Below are 21,272 nucleotides of genomic sequence, written 5' to 3'. Positions count from 1 at the left end.
ACTAAGTATACTGCTTTTAATGTATTTTCAGTGCCTTCATATTTTATTTCTGGAAGATAAGAATTTTTATGTTTAATATGTCTTTCATAAGCACAACAGATATGATGTCCAATAGTAGAAAAAAATCAAGACATACTCAAGTATATTTCTTGGAAGTATTTCCATTCTGGCATTAAAACCATTTTGATTTTGGCTTTAAAACCACTTTTAGACATTGAACGTTTAAAGACCTGTTTGTATGAGCTTTCCCTCTCTTTCATTCTCCATCATTCTCAAGAAACTTTCAATCCCCATTTTTTCGTCTGACTCTGCAATACACAATCCAGAGACAAAATGACCTTTTGTGAAATTCTCTAGGGTAAGGAATCTCCAAGTAGCTGAGCCTTAAAGTAGGAATTATCATTTTATCTCTTCCAGCAAAGGATTTCACTTTTTGCTTTAATTTCTGGCCTGTTGACCCAGGATTGCAGATTTTTTAAATCTTTGGGAACCTGCCTTTTAAAGTTGATCGAAAATTTTGTCTCTACTTTTCCCTTACAAGTCTGGGAGAGAAAATGTAGTGGGGATAGGGTTTCAGGGAGATGTAAAGGACATAACAAGTTAATAAAAGTTTTATATGGTTGTAAGTTTTAGCATTTGGGCCTTTTTTGACATTAACTAGAAAAAAAATCATAGAAAGCATGACCTAAATAAATAACATGTTATGAAAAGCCATCTTTGATTACTAAAATCTGCTTAGAGAGTGTAAATTTACAAAGGTCAAGTACAGAGGTACCCAGTGTTTTTTAAATTTCAAATGACCTTCACTTCAGCACCGTGTGGGTCATGGATTTCTTTTGCTTTGGACAAAAAACATACTTTTTGAATTGTGAGGTGATACATAGAATGAATATTTGTGTATATCAAAATATTTGGTTTTAAAGACTGTATCTGAAGTATTTATACATGAAATCACACTTCTGGGATATGCATATCTCAGTTGGGGAATGAAATGGTGGAAAATGGGTGAAATACAGATGAAATAGGAACTGAGGACATACCGGTACTTGGTGCAGGGTGATGGGCACATGGAATTCAATATGCTAACTTCTCTGCCTTTGCATCTATTTGAAAATTTCCGTATTTCAAAAAGGTGAGGTTTCTGATACATTGTGATTAACAATTTTACCTTCATTCAGTTTGCATGAAATGTAGTATTAGTTTTAGCTTTTACTGGTAAGAACCATGTTACTGTTCCTTTCAACAAATTTCACGTTCTACGCAAAAGGACAGATGTAATTATATATGTAGGATCATAAAACCACACACATGGGTATATTGTCATCCTTTTTTCTAACTCAACTTATATTCTTTGGCATGGTATTCCCCCTAATATACTTTATTCTCGATAATGCAAAGGAAGTGCACTGAGTATTAGAAAATATAATTCATTAGGCAGACTGATCTTATAGAAAAATCTTAACAGTACTACATACACAAGTATGAATTAGCTATGTGAAATTAACCTATTATTATGTGAAATCTCCTTTAACACCTTACCCCAAGGTTATCAGGGCCTTAGAAGTTCATTTTGAAGATTAAGTTATACTTAGCATCTCCTTTGAATACACTAACATATCAACGTTCAAGTTGGAATAAATATAGGTAACAATTACCACTTAATGGGCATTTCTGTTACAATGCCCCACACCAACATATTCATATATATTGCCTTTTTATCCCAGTAGTGGTGTTAAGAAGGTATTATTACCATCATTTAGGTAAGTGAAGTGTGATTCAGGGAGGTTAAGAAACCTAATGGTAAATGGGTGGACCCACACTTTGGAGCCCAATCTGTCTGAATGCAAACAGCTGTGACATAATCATACTATATATGGATTTGGGTTGGCCAAAAAGTCTATTTGGGTTTTTCCATGTTATAGAAAAACAGAAATGAACCATTTGGCCAACCCAATATTTATACCGTTTGTGCTCATGTGGACTCATGTGCCATTCCAAAGGGTTAAAAAAAACACAACCCAGGATATCCAAGGTTTTAGGTCTCAGGAACATCCTATTCAGCAAAGTTGAGGTCTGTGTTTATACTACTGTCTTAATGATACTATTCCAATCATTATACTGGTTCGGGGAAAGACAGTGTGCTTAGGTCACACTTTCCAAGGCGGCTCTTCTGCACGTGGACTGAAGCGTTCTTCTTCCTTCTGTAGGGATGACCTCTGCTCTGCATGTTAGGGAAAGCAACCAAGGCTGCTCAGACAGTGGTGGATCTCAGGTAGAGTTTCAAGGAGACCGTCATATGACATTCTAAAATAGCTGAGAGGTCTTACTTGTATTAAAGTATTTTCCTTACTAGTTTTTAGTGGAAATGGTATACTGAAGGCATATACATGATGGTCAGTAGTTTGAACCAAAAAAAAATATATATATATATATATATATATATTTAAATAATATCTTTAAAATATTTCAAATTTTTATTAAATATTTTTATTCAGTTTTAAGATCACAGTTAAAGTACTTTAGCATGTTATACACATGACTTACATGTGCAATTTTTAGAAATATCAAATTAAGTATAAGATTTTGAAGAAAGAAATTATATAAATGTGTATATTGACTCTTACTACACATACATCTAAGAAAGCAATAATTCTGTTGTACCATTAAGTGGAAATCATTTATTACATGGCATGTTTACACCAACTCTAAAGAGAACCAAGCCAATTTCTGAAAGCAAAAAAATGAGCGATTCGGTCATGCTGAAAACTGTCAACAGACTTAAGATCCGGTGGTCAAATGAAGCTGTGGTTAATTTTTGACAGGTAAGTAAGCAATTCAAACCTGTAAGAAAAGTTCATAATCTGGTATGTGGAATCTCAGGTGGTTTTTATTCCTTTCTGACAAATTCCTGAGAGCAAGACTTGTTTAGTGCTAATGAAATGAGAAAAATGTTGCCAAGCATATGCTGAGCTCCAGATCACAAACCTCCCCTCCCCCAGTTCTGCTGCTAGGAGCTGAGGCACTAACGTGAGGTGGCAGGGGACGTGACCACCCCTCCGGGGCGGCAAAGGAAGGTCACTGTTTGTCTGTGAAACTGTTTGTCTGTGAAACATGCGCCTCTGTGATTTAGGTTAGAGCTTGTGAGGTAAGACTTGCTGTGCGGAGGGAGGGCATGGAGGCATTGAATTAGGTCTGTGTTACTCGGTAACCACTTCTGGCCCAAGTTATTAGAAAATCTTTGGAAAGAGTAGTAATGTTCACAATAACTAGGTTCTGTGCATAAAAATCAATTTAAGGGCAGGATCAATTTTGACCACTGGCTGCAACAAGAAAACAGTGGCCAGCAAAGTTCTAAGCACAAGGTTTCTTTTCAATTATTAGTATAAATCATACCACCACAAATACAATTTGGCCATGAGAGGAAGCTTTTTTGTATGTGTGAAGAAAATGTGTATTTATGCATTTTTAAGGAACGCATGGATGAAGGTGTGTGAGGGGAATCAAGCGGATCTGCCTTGTTTACTCTTTTGTTGCTTCTTTTTCTATCATGTGAGGAAGATGATGTCACCAGTGAAAAGGACAGGATTATGTAATATGGGGTGTACTAAACTTCACTATCGTTTCCAAAATGAAAGTAAAGCAGTCCATCAAATCCTGACTACTTCACGAGACAGATCTGTTAAGATGAACTGAAAACTGTTTCTTTTTTTTATATTGTAAGTATGATGTTAGTCGATCTAAATAAGATACTTTAAAAAAAAAAATCCCCAAACTCCAATAAAAACAAAATCCAAATCTAATTCTTTGGGAATACTTGTATAAATAAAAGCAACACCTAATTAACAATTAGTACACTCTTTACAAGGTGCAAAAACAAGGTCCTATGTGGGGAAGGCTAAATTTTAATTCCCACCTAGCAGTCACTCTGAATACTTTGTAGGTCAAATGTAAAAGCATTGGCTTCTGCTGCCCATTTTCAGCAACACATTGTTCTCTCTGGAGAAGGTGGTTTGCCAGTCTAAACACTGCAGTGGAAAATAGTGGCACTGAAGGTGGAAGCAAAAAAAAGACAAACTTTGGAAACAGGACTTACTGAAATTAACTGTTAAAGCCGAGGTAGCCCATTAGGGTTGGCCTTATCTGAGGGCTCTGTGGAGCACTGCAATCAAAGGTGAGCCTCCTCACAGCATTGCGCACACCCCGACTCTCCCTTTACAAATGATGACTCCAGGCCTTGCATGAATTCCTTTTCCCCGGTGAAGTGGCGCTGTTTCCCCTTTGCTGTATGGATGCCGGCCTCCAGCTGCTGGTCTTCAGGACACAGAGGATTCGTACAGTAGTTAGCAGGCAGCATTGGTCCCACTGCTTCACATTAATGCCAAACGCCAAACTTGGAACAGACTTCCTTGATAACCCCCAGCCCTCACCCCGTGCTGCATAAACAAAACATGTCATTCGGTTTTCAGCTTACTCCTAGTGCTGTTATCGATTTACAATTTGCTTGAGATTTTACATAGGTGCAAACATTTCCATATGATGAGCCAAAGACTACAGAGTGCAAACAAAATTTTCTAGGACTCAGTCAGGGTAGCATCTGACTTGATAAGAGAACGACGGGGATTAAACAAGTTGGATTCTGAATAAACAGACTAGTTCAAATGCTCCTTTTTGTTCATAGTGTTCCATCACTTTTTTCCTCTGCAGCAGTTTTAATGGCAGGAACTAGAATAACAGTGATAACATGGGGATGAGTTCAACATGGGTTTGAGGGGGCATTGGTAGAAAGCTCATCTGATGGAATTAAATAAATATATTTCCAATACTTGAGGGGAAAAGACTGTCAGGATTATGAGAGTATGACATATCCTTTATAAAAAAGGGGGCTTTAATTAATTAGCAACTTTGATCTAAAATCTGGGAACTAACTTAATTTGGGGTTAAGAACCTGTATCTTCAATGTAGCTGTAGGACATTTTTCTTTTTCCTTATCTCAGTATAGTTATCCAAACAAATAAAAACTTAAAAAGGATGTCTTACAGTATTTTCTTTCTTTCCACCCAGCTTCTTGGAGCTGTAGCTTCAGTTACTATTATATACTCTACACACTTCAAAATTACATAGGAAAATACCCAGAATAACTAAATAAATAAAAGGCTAAAGAAAACTGGAACAGTACTGCGTCTCCATCTGAGACTGATCATCCACTTCCAGCATTACAGAGAAGGGCTAGGACAATTTTTTTTTGTTTTTCAGAAGATTTATATACAGGTTTGAATCCAGAAATTAAGGTTAAAAGCATAAATATTGATAATTTCAACTAGATTCAGAATGGTTTCAGAAAGATATGATACAACAATTTAGAATAAAACAAAGCAGAAGAGCATCATATTTTGGTTTGCTTGAGATATACATAAGGTGCAACAACTTTTTCTCGAGGATGCTTGTGGGACAAATGTTAGTGTAGATGGTGTTTGCTGGCAGATTAAGGTACACACCATAGCAATATGATTTTCCAAAATAAAAAAGAATGCAAGAAGTGAAATGAAAATGATAAATGGGGGGAGGGTTACTACATGTTGGTCTGAAATACTTGTGCTAACAAATGTTATTACCTGAAAACACCAACACCCTTCTCCAGTGGATTCAGGGCATGAGAAAAGCACTATTATTGAAATCAAGACTTTGCTCAGAGAAACAACAAGGCGAGTGTCTAGAGGACTATAAAGCTTTGCAGGATTTCTGCTACTCTCAGTGCCTAACCGCTTAAAAATTAAGCATTTCTACAAAAAGTTTTTTTTTTAAAGTATCTGAAAACAGTCATATCCAGTAGGTTGCCCTCCACCCCCACCCCAGCCTAAGGGAAAAGCCACTGAGGTTTAGGAAAAGCAGATCAAGTAAGATATATTAATCACATAGAAAAAAGTAATCATTTGTTTCGCTTCTTTTTAAAAAAAGGTCCCATGAATATACAGCAATCTCTTAAGGAACTCTAGTGAAATGTAATCGGAGGACTGGAAGGAAGGAGGGGGCTCTGGCAAAAATAGATCTATTCTAACGTGTTCTAGAGAATAATAAGTTAGTACCATTGTCAAGGTGCATGTTCTGCACCAAAAATTTTTTGATTTTTAATTGTTTTTGGATTTTAGCTAATAATTTTTACATCACTGCTAGCAAGTGGGCCAAAGACTCCAACAGCCACCAACACTAGGACCCAGCAATTTTTAAACATTTACTTTGTGTTTTGAAATTTAGAAAATATTAATAAAACAGCATCATAGTAAAAACATTATGCTAAAATCTGGGGCTGCTCACCTGATTTATGTCTATGTGAATGGGGTTAAGTTTTTAATCTCTGATTAACCTTACTTTCTACTTCCATCTCCCTCCATGTTCACAAAGAATATGTATTTTTGAGGACACCATTCCAAAGTTCTGCTGCCCTCTTTAACTGCTTTAAAGAAAAACCCCCATTCTCTCTATCCTTTTTCAATTCTGTTAGTATGGTGTACATATTTTCCAGCACCGAAACTGAAGTAGTATCTACAACCGTGAAAAGCTAAACCTAGTCAGTACTAATAGAGTCATTTTTTGTATGGCTATTAGGTCAAATTACGATTAGAAAAAAAAGTCTTCATTACATTTCAGTCAAGTATAAATAAGAAAGCTAGATAAAACCTTGTAAACGGTCACCATTTAGAGAGCTAATTCAAAAGCTTCAAACTCGAACTAACACTATCAAAATTCCGCCAGTTTGAAAACCAATAAAAATTATTGCTGGAATCCAATAATTAAAATTTGGTAGTTTGTGCTGTGATGCAAGAGTGGGGAAATACTTTGTGCTATGGAACAAATACCCTGTAAAATGTGTAGCCGCCGACTAATTCTGATTTATCACTTTGCATCTGTTGCTAAGAAACAAGACACTGTGAACGTCAGGCGGTGGAGTCAATATGCTGGATGTTCTAAGCCAGTTAATCCACTTGGCACTGGCATATGTATGGTTGGTTTTCTGTTCAAAAGCAACAAAACACAAAAAAGAAGCAGGAAACTTGCAGGTGGATCTATGACTGCGAGTCCCACTGTGGTCAGGCACACCTCCCTCACCATTTAACTCAATACCTCCGTAATCACAAAAACTCAAAATGGCTCTAAAAACCTGCTGTGCCAATTAGGCTGTGCATAGCAATTGCTACCCGTCCAGTCTGTCTGGGATGGATGTAAAAGGTCTGTAGCTCAAAGTCCACATGAGGTGAGTGTCTTCAATGTGTTCAGAATAGTGAAGTTAATACTAAGGTCACTTCTGAATAATAGTTTTTTTTTTTGTTTGTCTGTATGAACGATCCATTGGTTACTCAGACCCCTGTGTAGAAAATAAAAAGAATCCTCAAGGCATGAAAACATTTGTAATCTGCAGGACTTTTCCCCTGTCTGGGAAAATATTTGCCACAATTTGCCCCAAGCAAATTCTTCTTGGTCACTCAAGGCTAAGAAAAAAAAAAAAATTCAGCTTGCAAGAATTGTAATTTTTTTTTCCTCTCTTTCTCTTTTTGCCAGCAAACTACCACTCTGGTGGCAAATATAAAAGTGCAGGATATAGGGACCACGAGGCCGAGCATACACCGCTAACAATGGTACATCTGCCTGCCCCTGCTGCTTGGGAGTCTTTGAACAGGCATTTTAATATTATTCTACAATATAAATGTAGGTATAACCTATTATATAAACCATCTTAGAACTTAAATCTCCATGTACAAAAAAGACTAGGAATATCTAATAATAACTAGTGCAGTGCGTCAGTTTTTGCTTTTTTTGTTGTTTTTTTGTTTTTGTTTTGAAAGAATAACTAGGTAATATATGAAACTAGTTTCACACTCTCTGGTTGGTAAAAGAGATGCTGGATGAGCTACAGTAAAGGCAGCCTTTTACCAAGTTACCACCTGTTACCATCAAAAGCCTTCAATAGAAAGCAAAGCTCTAGATCATCCTGTTTCTGCTCAGTATCAGACAGATCACATCACCCTCAAAGATTCTGGGTTCTGAGAGAACAAAACTGGCCCAGGGTGCCAACTTCTGCTTCAAGTGAATCTGGGCCATGGAGGGCAACAAGCACTTGTTTGCAGTCTATTTTCCACCACATGGACTCACTAGCATCCCTCGGTAAAGACAAGGCTAGGGTAGTAGGTAAAGCACAATGTTTTACAATTAAAGGGCGCTTCACTGGTCAGCGCAGGAAATAAGTACAGGAGCCTGTGGCATTTCTTTTGGCTGTCCATCATGGGTGAGTGGAGTTGACCTCTGACCTCTGTAAAACAAGAGGAAAAGAGAGAAATCACTTATTGAGAGTATGTTATTAGAAATAAGAGAGGATGATGAATGACCAACAAATGCTTTCCAATATATCTTGTTTAACAGATGCTACTGCTATACTACTTATGCCTTTTAATTAAAACGGCTTTAAAGCATCTTTATGTTTCTTTTTTAAGGGTTTCTTATCTCAATTCCTCTCACACAACTCAACAACACTCTCTGCCCTCAAATAAGCACCTCCGCTATGTAGAGATAAAACCCGAGGCACCAACAAATTTGGGGAAATTACCTAAGAAGTAGAAAACTTTCAGTCAAGGGTGATGGTTTCAGGATGGCAATGTTCCTTTGGATCTTCTTATACTAAAAAAGAACACATTCCTTTCCTTGACTTGACCAAGGGGGAGGCTATCCTATACTAACTGATAACCTTCAGACTCATTTCTTGATATACAATAATAGGCCCAATTTCAAAATTTAAGGCCAATAAAAGGGTCGGCCTCTGCAAAGAGAGGTGAACTGTGACTGAAAAATGAATGAAAAGAAAACAGTGATGCTCTCCTCATGAAAGAGAAGTCTCAAAGGCATATGGAGGGAGAGTGTACAGGGAAGAAGGGGAGGACCAACTCTGAATTTCAGTGTGTGAGAAAATTCAGTCATCTTGAGCCAAAATCTATACATATGGAGAAAGAACTCTAGACAAGACGTTAAAAATTCATGGAAATGCTTATCATTTGGATTGGATCTACATCAAATAGTTTATTTTTATTTTTTTTAATGAGTAGGAAGAAAAATGCCACTTGCTTCATGGTTATAAGAACATTTCTTGGTAGAGTCTACAGAGCCTCTCATTCTAAAAAGACAGGATGGGGCACATCTGTGACATTTCCTAACAGGCTTCTCGAGCCTCAGTAAGGCAGATGCACCGCTGAAAATACGGGGGCATGCAGCAATGTCTTCACTGGATTGACCACTTTAATACAGTATCTTTAGCTTATGCGAAATAAGAGGAGCAATTTTAAAATTCAAACTGTGTCTCTCCATAACTATATCCAAGTTTCTTTCTCTTGGTGCACAAAAAAGAAAATTAATATAGATATCTATAAATGCAACATTTTGGGATTTCAGAATCTAATGATCAGTTATCTTAAGATATAGGAATTTTTTAGAAAAACAAAACGTGTTATAATCAAACCTCTGGATTAATCTGTTTATTCATGTGGGGATGCTTAAGAACCAACTGTTCAATATGTCCAACTCTTTGTTCAAGAAAGATGAAATTAAAATGGTATTTACTTTTAAGATCGAATATGTAACAATATTACAAAAGCCAAAAATATTTTAATAAGTATTGGAAAAGGCAACATACAAAGAAAAAAAGTGAAAGATGAAGAGTACAGTAAAAAAAAAAAAGACATCAAGGGGGAGAGAGAAATTGGGTTGATAGCCCAGCTTGTGTGTGCACGTGCACGCTCAGTTGCTCAGTCATGTCCGATTCTTTGTGACCCCATGGACTGTAGATTCCCAGGCTCCTCTGTCCATGGAATATTCCAGGCAAGAATACTGGAGTGGTTTGCCATTTCCTACTCCAGGGCATCTTCCTGACCCAGGGATCAAACCCACATCTCCCCCATCTCCTGCATGGGCAAGCAGATTCTTGACTACTGAGCCCAAGTAGAGGTATGATGTGGCTGCCACCAAGAGGTGGCTCCAGTTCCCAGGGGCAGGTCAAGTGACATTCCTCAGGACTCTCTAGGACAGGACGGATGCTTGCATAAGCAGCATTCTTGAGCAAATGCTAAGACACAGGGATTCAAAGACTTGGATTCAGATCCTGACTTGGTTTAGCTGTGTGCTGTTGGCGAGTTAATTAACTGCCTGTACCATCATTCAAATGTAACTAAAAAAGATGCACCTGGCAGAGCTAATTTTAAGAATAAATTTAATGATCTTCTGTTCTTATAAAATTTCTAGTAAATAAATAGGCTCTCAACAAAGGTTAATTTCAATTTCCTACTTCCTGTGGTTTATAAAACTGTTTGTCTATGTTGGGTTTCTGAACCCAATATTAAGATTTCTTGTGACAAGAATGCAAGTAATATATATTTACCCCTAACTCTGTGGACCACCTTTTAAATTATGAACTAGGTGATCCTGAAGCAATAATTAATTAATGTGCAACCCAGGTACAATTACGTTAAGCCTGTCCATGGAGGGAAGGCTGGTAACTCTGCTTTAACAGGTAAGGGCTAGAGTTACAACTAACATTCCCCAGGAGGAGCTAGCTGTTTTTCTGGATGTTAAGAACACTAACCATTTGTTATGTTGATAGTGAAAACTCTAATAAGCAATATTATTCTTTCCAATGGGATGTGTTAAACAAAAAAGAAGTTCTACTCAAATCATTTTTTCCTGTGCCTCTTAGATAACTTGGGTAGTCACTCATTCATTTGACCATATGTCCAGTCATTCCTGATGTAACAGGAACTAAGGAAGTTGTGTACATGGAGAATAAAACTGGTGCTTTGCTTTCAAAGTGCAATGGAAGGAAGCAGACATCAAACAATAACTACAGCCCTGAGTGGCAACTGATCTAAGAGGGGTGTGTACAGAGACTGTGCAGGACTTCAGAGGAAGACTGAGACGAGGACAAAGGACAGACAGACTGAAGGAGGAGCAGCAGTTCACTGGGAAGGAGGATGTGCAAAGGCAAGACGTGGGCTTATGTGGATGGGAGTAAGCAATTGCACATGAACACAGGGCAGCAAGGGAGGTAGAGGTGGGAGTGGAAAGGCTGCCACTTTCTGCTGCACCGCAAGCCACGGGGGCAGGGGTGGGGGTGTGTAGGTTAACAGTGCAGAGGTGTGACCTGTCATGGCCCAGCAAGGGTGACTGTGTGGTCGCTCTTCCTGAGCTCTGAATTATGACCCCCCCGCCACTGAATTCTTATATGACCTCTTATTTCCACAATTTATGAGGGCACTTAATAACACGCAGGCACATATTTAATTCTTTGTGCATGCATTATGAGTTTGTCCTCTGTGCTCGACTGTGAAACGCCACAAGCAGAGAAATGTCTGTGTGTTATCCCCCTCAGAGACCTGAGCAGATTTTAACAATGCCTGTCACCATTCACTTGCTATTAGGCACTTGCAGTGTACACATGAAAAGGAATTTGACTTCTTGGAAATGTCTAGAGGCTATTTGTGAGGAAGTACTAGAACTGTAATATGATAGGTAAGAGCAAGACACAAAGAAAACTTTCATCAGGGACTCCTAAACCTGCAGAATCCACCTGCAATGCAGGAGATTGATTCCTGGGTTGGGAAGATCCACTGGAGAAGGGAAAGGTTACCCACTCCAGTATTCTGGCCTGGAGAATTCCATGGACTATATGGGGTCGCAAAGAGTTGGACATGACTGAGCAACTTTCCTAAACCTGGATATGAAAGATGAAAGAGAATGGTGCCTGACCATTGTGGGTGGGTAAAGAAGTTGGGCTGGATTTCAAGCACTTTTGGGATGAAGACTGAAAACCTAAGAAAGGAACTCATCTGCGGGTAATCCATTTTGAATAAAAACATGAAATACCTGAATTTACAAAAGACTTTCTTACCTTCCCAAATGTTCCATTAAATAGCAGAACACTCAATTATATACTTAGAACTTGATAACTTTCTGTGGGGCTTTACTGAGTTCAGAAGGCTTTCACATCTGATCTCGTCTGATTCCTTACAACTGTGTGATTCTTCGGGGATATCATTATGCTAAATGGAGGATGAGAAAACTGAGGCCCAGAGAAATGAATGACTAATAAACACAGGTTGCTTAAGATAAATTCAGGCCTTGTGCCTGCCATGAGTCAGATGGTGAGATGCTCTTTTTCCCAAACCACACATTTCTCTTCCGCTGGAACCACTGACGCCATCCTCAGTGGGGGTGTTGCCATATGCTAGGCCTGGGACACTAGATTTATTCTATAGTACATCTCTATGAAAGGAGAACCACTTACAGCCATTGCACAGAAGAAAAAACAGAGGACAGAGAAGTGAATGCTCTTGCTCAAGGTCTTCCTTACAGTTTTCAGCTGACAGACGCTGCACTCAAACCCAGGTCTGAGACTTGCCTCTAAAACTCCAATGATTAGATAATACTGCTGCTCTCTGCTCTCTCAGGACTCTTCAGAAATGAAGCTTAGTCACAGAATAAACTATATTCAAAGTAAAATTCTTGGCTGGCGTACTCCCTTATATTTTCCCGCATGGCTAAATAGAAACACGTGGTAAACAATAGTCTCCCAAACCCCAGTCATTGTGGAAAGTATCACCAATCACATCAGAAGGGATGAGCTGGGTTTGCATGTTATGGTCTCCACCCATGTTCTGTGAAAGGGGTAAAGCTGAACGGGACCCCCAGGCCTCAGGGCAGCGAGGCTTCCCACCGCTAACCTGTGCACGTTCTCCATGGCGGCCACTTCGGCCAGTGCGGCAAGGCTGAAGAAGGCGGACACGGCCGGCATCTCTGGGGTGCTGCTCCGCGTCTCTGCGGCCTCCCTATTGTGTGAGCATTCATCACTGCAGCCTGTCTCAGTCACCTTAGGGAGACTCCTCTGCAGTTGTTCCCTTGGTTTGTCATCTGCATCGGAAGGGAAATTCATCATGAGAGAGGATCGCTCTGTTTTCTTCGGAGAAGGGACACAGAAAACTCAGTGCCAGACAATGTGAAATGAGCTAATATGCTTTCCTGCTCACTTCTGTCATCCATGGAATATTAAGGCTGTTACAGAATCTCTTCTTCCATGGGAATAAAACTTTTATTGAGCTCAGCTGCAACCACAAGCAGCATTATGCCCTGAAGCCGAGCAGAGGAGCTGTGTTTTATCCAAGGTCAAAGAATAGGTCAGTCTTGGACAGAGAGGGGAAAAATGGGCCTTGGTCAGAGTAAAACCCAAGGGACTTCTGCAGAGGGGCCAAGGAATGCTGTAAAATGGCCCTGCAAAACTCAACTGACCAAATACTCTGATGACGCCACAGCACACCTACTACGCATGCTGAGTTACCAATACTTAGAATGGCCTAACTAATCCCAGTGAGATCCTACACTGTTTGTTTTGAAGACCTTCTGCAAGGGAGACAAAGGGCCTTCTGGTATTTGTGAAGAGGTGGCTGAAATGCTATACCAATACACGGGCTGGAAATGATTGCACTTCATTATGCAGCCCTTACAGATGAGGAGGAGGGGGAGGAATCCTCATCATTTTTCAAAAAACAGCTTACCTACAGAAAGTAACTGATAAAGGCTGTAAATGTCATATATTAGAACATGACAGTGCTATATGCTTTTCCACATAAAAGGGAATGTTTTCTAAAAACCTTTCACTCCTCCTACAAGCAAAACAGAAGCTATAACAACTTAAACAATATGAAAATGACAGAACAGAATCCAGAATGGATAAGGAAGGAGAGCAGAGCTTCTAGGCTAATTATCAGGAAAACTAGATTCTAGTCCTTACCCTACACTTAGTAGTTCAATATATTCTGAAACAAAATTCAACCTCTGTGAGCTTCACTTCCTATATAACAGTAGAACTAGGGGTCTTTAACATGCTTTAAGGTTTAACAATCTACATATGTAAAACACAAGTGCACAAAATCCACTAAGTGACTTCTAATTTCTATCTTACCATACAATGAGTCCACCAACTGGATTAACCTAAATCAGATATTTATAAATATCACCCTCAAAGATCATTCACTTAAAATTTTTTTTTAAGTGAATTTTTTTTTAAGGTCCATTCCTATGGGCCTTTGACCTTTTTCTGGAAACTGGATCGGGGGAGAGGAGGGAACACCTCCTTCAGCACTGATAGAATGAGATGCTGGAGGCACTGAAAGGCAGAAAGGCAATGGCTAACACCACTAATGCTCTGCTGGTGGAGCACCCCAAGACGTGAGGGGGAAGCACAGTGTCACTCTCGACACCATTCCTTAACCTGGGTCCCTCGAGGCAATTCCCACAGAGGCCGCCACACGGCAAACAGACCACAGGCCACAAATGAAAATGGAGAAACTCACTGAAAGTTAATATCTGGTTACCGAGTAGCCTAGAGAACCAAGAAATCGAGAAGCATTCTCAGGCTCCTTTCGTGGTCTGAATCAGCTGTATAGGATGTGTGGGATACTTGCTTTCTTAATTCGGGGGTTTACATACCCCATGATCCGGCTTGTAATGACTTAAATAGTGAACCAAGGACTAAGATTCATCCAGTACTTTTAAAAGTCTCAGATCTTTGGGAATTTACATAAGAATCTGTGGTTGTGCAAGCTGAGAAAGACAGGGCAGATAACAGTACTAAAAGCTACCTTTTCTTCCTAGGAACTCTGGATGTGCTCTTGGGAAAAGACCTATGATTTTAACACAGAGACCAGAACATGTATGTTTAGAAGTCTGCAGGAAACCAGTTCTCAAGGAGACCCTGAGAGAGAACCCACAGAGCAGACCTACTTTTCGGGGAGGACCCACAGTTGGCTTAGAGTCACTTTCTGGCCACTGAGGCCATGGTGGCCCCTTGCTTGCTCTGGTCCTTTCTGTCTAAGCACTTCCTTTTCTTACCCAAAGTGCCTCCTGCTGGTGACACCCGGCCATCTGCTGTCCTGACAAGGTGTGTGATCTTGGTTTTCCTTGCTTTTCTCTTTTGGCTGCCCACCAAGGGTTCTTGAGTTGTTGTTGGCTCTGGAGTGTTGGGAATGGATAGGGCATTTTTAACCTTATAAGCAGGCTCTGTGGTGTTTTTGTCTTCTGAAAATATGGCTGCAACAGGACAAACCATATACAGTTACACACAAAAACACAAGTGTTACTTGTAGAAGGAAACATTTCTAAATGTCCGACCTATTTGAACGAGAACTTAAAGTTTTCAAAGTACTGAGGGAAAAAAGAAATATTGACCATAATTTTAAACAAATATTTCTTTAAATATTAAGTACAGAATAGGATACCCTCTGTACCCCCAACAGAATACTGTACTAAGAGGCTAGTGGAGTAACATTTTCTAAGTGTTTGGATCTTGCAGGTTGTGGGGTGGATAAGTGTGTGTAAATATGAATAAACTGTGTCCCAACAGACAAGTCGCACACATGACCACGATCCCTATTTGAGATACTTTTGACCAGCTAGTCTGGAGACTAGTCTACCAGATAAAAGAAGTTTCTTTCCTTCTGCGGATACTGAGGTTAAGTACGTGCTTCTTAAATTTACACTTATATTTGTTTTCAACCTCCAGGTTGGACTGATGAGAAAAGAAATTGTCTGTGAGACCTGATCTTCTTTTATGCATACTGAGTGCATAATAGAAGGACCTGGCAAACACTGATGAAGCTAGCTCGTAATGAAACTCTCCCATTGGCAGAATTCAAGGACAAGATAATGTGCTTTAGGGAGATAATTTAATAAAGTACATGTCAGCGGAATTCCCTGAAATGTTAGTTTCAGGTTTTCTAATTGTAACATCAGCGAATCACTTAATAGCACGCACTTGTATCTTATTAGTCACTGTGTCAAGAGTAAGGAACACATTTGCCACCAAAGACCTTGCTCCCAGTTCAAATGGGTCAGGAATGCTGTGTCTCTTCGTTATTTATTTCCTTAGGAGTCTGTCCCTCTCCCTCCCCCTTTAATTTAAATTAAGACAGGAAGATGCAGATATGAGTACAAAAAGCATTTAGGAGTATTTCTTTGTAGTCAAGTTTCCTGACTGGGAGAAAGAGGCATCTTTCCATTTTTAACTGTCCAATCTCTTAAGACAGTTCTAGAAACTGTTTTTGACAAAAAGAAGGGGAGTGTGGGTCAGGAAATCAACTTGGAGGGCATCTGCAGGTGCTTATTAAAAGGTGGATAAGAAGGCAGACATTGGAAATAACACAGTATATGTAATGTAGAAAGACAAGCTAAAATAAAAGGAACACAGCACAAGAAATAACTCAAGGTGTGAAAAAATGCACTTATTGATATAAATACTTATATAGGCTTCATTTAAAAATTTTAATGTAGCCCCCTAATGGGTTTAGGTGCAGCCTTGAGAAAGGAGGCTACAAATCAGTAACAATTTTGCCCTTAAGCATTTGAAACCAGGCTTCCTATTCCAAACAAGTGGGATATCATTTCAATCACATCAAGAGAAACAATGTAAAAAGCAGAAATCATATCATGGTTTGTGGCTTGGTCTTGCTATATTATTGCATAATAGACATCTGTGTGTGGACAGGCTTAAGATAACAGTTACTTAAAAACAAACAAACAAACAAAAACTATTTGGCAATGCTCCCAAACATCTTTTCAAGCAAGTAATTAAAAATTAGGAAGAAGGCTCCTTTTAAATTATAGATCTGATCAGGTCAGTTGTGGAATATTGATACTTTGCAGTTAGCTTCACATAGGCCAGTGGTGGTATATATGCATTAAAAAAAATTTTTTTTTTAGTTTAAACTTCAATGAAAACTACCAGCAAAATAAAAAGATAATTTGGTCAGAAACACTCCAAAAGTGTTTCATGACTCTGCATTAGCCCTGAAATTCAAGCCTCCTATATAAAGAAGCCAAAATCTGAGTTTACAATAACGTCATTGGATATTCATAAGCTTCAAAGTCTAGTTTCTTATCTAGGCCGATCAGTTGTCCCTTCTGACTACAAGGGGAAACTTGTGATCTCTGGTATGATCACTGGATTACAGATAGACCTTCCAGACAAAGCATTAACCTCTGCTCTCTTTTTCTTCCTCTTCCCAGAAAAATCTAGAACTTGTGGAGATAAGGGTGTAGCAGGATTCCAAAGATGAAGGGTGCATTAAATCCAAATTACTGCTTGTATAAGAAAAGAATCAAAAAGGTCAGAGAAAAGGCATGGACACCAGAAAAGGGCTAAGAGGGTTGGGAAAGATGACCTGGTTTCTATGGCAACAATAGGGGGCTAATGGAAATATCAGTCCCTGAAGATTCTATTCTTGACTTTTTAATTTACTAACTGTGGGACCAGGGGTCTCAGTTTCCTCATGTAAAGATGGAAGCTGGATGAGACTACCTCTCATCCAGCCTGAAACTTCTTTTCATTTTGCCACACAGCCTAGAATCAAGGTCCTGGCGGTGTTTTCTCCAGTCAGCTCCGGTGTCTCAAGGCTGTGGGAGAGCCTTGACTATGGGACTCCCTTGACTGTCAGCTTTTTGTTTTCAGTGAGACTTCAGATATTTTAACTTCTTTCCAGTGGTTACTCATTTTCCTATATGTTTCCAGAAGAAGCCAAGGGTATGGGTGCAAAGGGTTTGCAAATGGGAGGTGAATCAGGCCTTAAAGGCAATGGGACCGGGGGACGCTCAGACACCAGCAGCCAAGGAGCCGCGGGGTCAAAGGCAGGTGGCCAACAAGATACCAGTAGACCATGGGGTCACAGGGATTGGGAGGCTGGGAAATAGTAAAGGAATGAATCAGGCTGTAGGCAAGTGAAAGATGAAAAAAAGGAGAACGCCCTAGAAGTTCTCATAAATCACTGCAAAGGAGGCAATGCCACCTCTCCAGACGCTGTCTTCTCTAAACCACTGTCAGATCGAAAAGTAATCACAGGGCCTGTAGACCATCCACACTGGAAAAAGGCATCTGGGACTTCCCTGGTGGTCCAGTGGTTAAGAATCTGCCCTCTAATGCAAGGGATGTGGGTTCTATCCCCGGTCGGGAACTAGATCCTACAGGCCATGGGGCAACTAAGTCCATGTGCTGCAACTTGAGAGGCCCAAGGGCTGCAATGAAGAGCTCACAGGCCAGTTAAGACCCAACACAGGCAAATTAGAAAATTTTTTTAAAAAAGAAAAAACTTCAATATAAAAAAAAAAGGCATGTAATGTGATCTTCCTGTAGCTAAGAGGAAAAGGGCAGAGTGAGTCTGTCCCATGCTCTGACCCATGGGTGACCCCTAGAACATCTTGTCTTATCTGGTGGCCTAGACCGATGACAGTCTTCAGGGTCAGTGCTCAGGGAGAACCCTTTCCTAACACAGAAGAATTGGGGAAAGCAGGTAAAGCTAAGTCAAAGACGTACAGCTGAACTTTGAACAACACAAGTTTGAAATACACAGGTCCTCTTGTAAGTGGATATTTTTACATTAATACATACTACAGTACTATGTAGCCCACGGCTGGTTTAATCTGCAGATGCAAAACTGCTTATACGCAGGGCCTAGAGGGCTAGCTGTAAAGTTACACATGAATTTCTGACTGAAGGGGTGAAGTGGGGGGTGAAATGACTGTTCAAGAGTCAACTACAGCTGTTTGAGACAGAACAGTAGATCTGAGTCCAGCAACATTAACAAAGAGAAACTATTTTTATCATCCTCTCCAACTAGCTGGTTAAAGGATCTCAGGCAGGAACCCTGAACACATGTAGAAATTGTGGTCTACTGGGACACAATTTATCTAGATTTACATACACTGTCCTCCCCACCAACCTGCAAGATTCAAAACAAAGGCTTAGTGGTGCAAGAAAATTAATCAACAGAAACCTCAATTAAACAGTCACGAGACCAGAAGGGGGAGCTCTCAAGCCTTGTGATGATAGTAGAGCCCAACAGGAAGAAAGACCTTTCTTCTTTCCTGGCTGGGACTCATACAATGAAAAGCCACACACTTGATTTACCATAGCCCTCCCAATCCCAGTTTCTTTCCCCCTCTATAAAACTCTCCTTCCTTTGACATATCGGGGCTTGCACACCATGGTTGCACACCCCAAAGTTAAATTCTCTGCTGATCCAGAATATACTCATCTTTGCTGCAGAAATAACTGGCAGTCTGTTAGTTTCAGGTCAACAGTGGTGAGAAACAGGAAATGAAAAAAGCTTAGGGGAACAGCCCAAAGACCTGTACCAAGACAGCAAGATTGCTCCTTTCCCCTGCCCCTCCCCCTCCCCCTGCGCTAAACTAATGGAAATGTGAGAAAAGGAAGGTTTTGTCCTCTAAAAACAAATTAGTCATTTTCTCTTTGGGCTTGTAACTGAACACACAAACCTACCCAAGCACTGCAAAACAAGTCCACAGAGCTGCTTTTTATACTCCATAATAATCATAATACACTTTGAGCATATCATGTGAGAGTGATAATGTGAGCTGATTCCTGGAGTAACATTAGGAATGTGGCAATAAGAGACTGTCTTGTTTTCCAAACTCTGCTCCCAAAATGTAGAGTCAGTTTTTTGGTGAAGGAGCATCGCACTTGTACTGTTACCCCAGGAGGCCATTAAAATGCTCCAGAGTCATTAATTCACATGCCAATTACAGGAGTCACACTTGCACTGAAATTATTATAGCCAAATCTGGACTCTCACGGCCATGGGTTAATCTCCCATGAGCTGAAAATGCAGTCAAAAGCTAAATGGAACACAGGAGTCAAATGAATGAGCCTTATCTAAGACCCTGGGGGACTCTGCTGAAGTTAGAAAGCAACTACTCTGAACTTATGAAGACAGATCAAGTTAGCCTGACTGTGTGGATATTTCAAAAATCTAACTGTAAACTAGACTTTTCTTCCCTGTAATTACATTTATATAGTGCAAAGAAATGAATTTTATGGACATACATAGTCTGAGATTTCTTTTTTTTTCTTATAAAAGATAATACTTATAATTCCAGCAAATGAGGGCTACCCAGATATGCCTGAAAAATGTAAAATGTAGCGGTCACTGTGCTTTGGTGCCGGTTTCTTCCCTTCCTGTTTACATTGGCCAGGCTTCAATTCCTTATCAGGTATTTGAAGCTGATAAGGTCTCCTTAAATTGACTGGAGCTGCTGTTAAGATTCATTTATGCAAAAAGTAAACGTGAGAACCCCCTGGAAACATAAAACAATATTAAGTAGTAATCATCCCCATCAATATTATTACAATTAGAAACCTCTAGCTTAAGCATGAACTTATGACACTGTAACTTGGTGGAAAGAAAACACAGTGGCAGAGGGAGGTCACCTTGGTTTTTCTGAAAATTTTACCTTGAATTCTAGCCTATAAGGCAATCTTTTTTTTTTTTTAAATGATTTGCAAGTTTAAGAAGTGGTTCAGCAATTTGGAATTTTAAAAGCATGGGGGAAATGCTTATAAATTATAAGCTTAGCATTTAAACCTCAGATGTGACTACTAAACCCCTGAAAATTTCTAATATTTTAGGGGAGAAAATTCACAGTCAATTGTACTCAGGATAGTGTAAGTAAAGGATAGTGAACTTTAAGTCATCTAACAGAGTCAGAAGCAGCTAACAGCTGCATATGTAGCCTCAGTGGAATCAATACTTCATTTATAGGCATCTGTTACAAACTTCTAACGTCTGTCTAACCTTTGCCCAGGAGAGCCTACACATGCTACACTGTCCTGATTACGGTTTCCTTTTTCTGTCCTCATAATAATCTCCAAGATGAAGTTTTAACAAGGAATGACGTGGACACATATCACATAGTCACCACCTGAACAATAAAATGGAGGGGATGTTATAAAAATAAACAACAAAAAGTCACTTTAAATTACTGGTTAATTCCCAGGGCTCAATCTGATTCCTTTTTGTCTGGCTATGTAAAATGAATTTGCACTCTATGCTAAAAGATATGCAATTTTCAGTGCCTATTCGCCAAAGTTTCATTCCATACACATTAATAATAAATATAATTAAATATCAAAGATAATAAATATTTCCAACTAAACCCTTTTGATGCCTAGAAGATTAAAAATTAATTTACATTTCTGCCCTCCAAATGGCAGAAATTTAGGGCTTCAGAATATGGTATTTTCACATATCACAGTTATCACAGTAATAAAATCATCAAAGTGTTAGAGGGGAAATGAAATGTACAGTTCATGTATTACTCTGCCTTCTCATTTATTTCACCCCTAAACAAACATATTCTACAATAGAGAACAAATGTGGAGAGTGAATCCTATGAGGTTA

The 21,272-nt window shown here is 39.4% G+C and overlaps 1 protein-coding gene across 18 annotated transcripts in view; it reads right to left on the bottom strand.

The window, feature by feature from the left end:
• Window positions 1–2,455: 2,455 nt before the first annotated feature.
• Window positions 2,456–21,272, bottom strand: part of BBX (BBX high mobility group box domain containing) — a 298,089-nt gene continuing 279,272 nt past the window's right edge. For 15 of the 18 annotated variants that reach the window (XM_005201322.5, XM_005201330.5, XM_024990122.2 and 12 more), the window contains 3 exons: window positions 14,917–15,114; window positions 12,753–12,939; window positions 2,456–8,302 (listed from right to left, as the gene is read on the bottom strand). In XM_005201322.5, coding sequence (XP_005201379.1) covers window positions 8,215–8,302; window positions 12,753–12,939; window positions 14,917–15,114 — 473 coding nt within the window. In that variant the 3' untranslated portion in view covers window positions 2,456–8,214. The remainder of the gene's footprint in view (window positions 8,303–12,752; window positions 12,940–14,916; window positions 15,115–21,272) is intronic. The other 3 variants (XM_024990118.2, XM_024990123.2, NM_001192759.1) reach the window with 2 other exon arrangements.

This window comes from Bos taurus, chromosome 1 (genome assembly GCF_002263795.3).
Source record: "Bos taurus isolate L1 Dominette 01449 registration number 42190680 breed Hereford chromosome 1, ARS-UCD2.0, whole genome shotgun sequence".
Lineage (NCBI taxonomy): Eukaryota > Metazoa > Chordata > Mammalia > Artiodactyla > Bovidae > Bos > Bos taurus.
The sequence above is the reverse complement of the archived record's forward strand: the minus strand, read 5'-3'. Positions and strand labels throughout refer to the sequence as shown.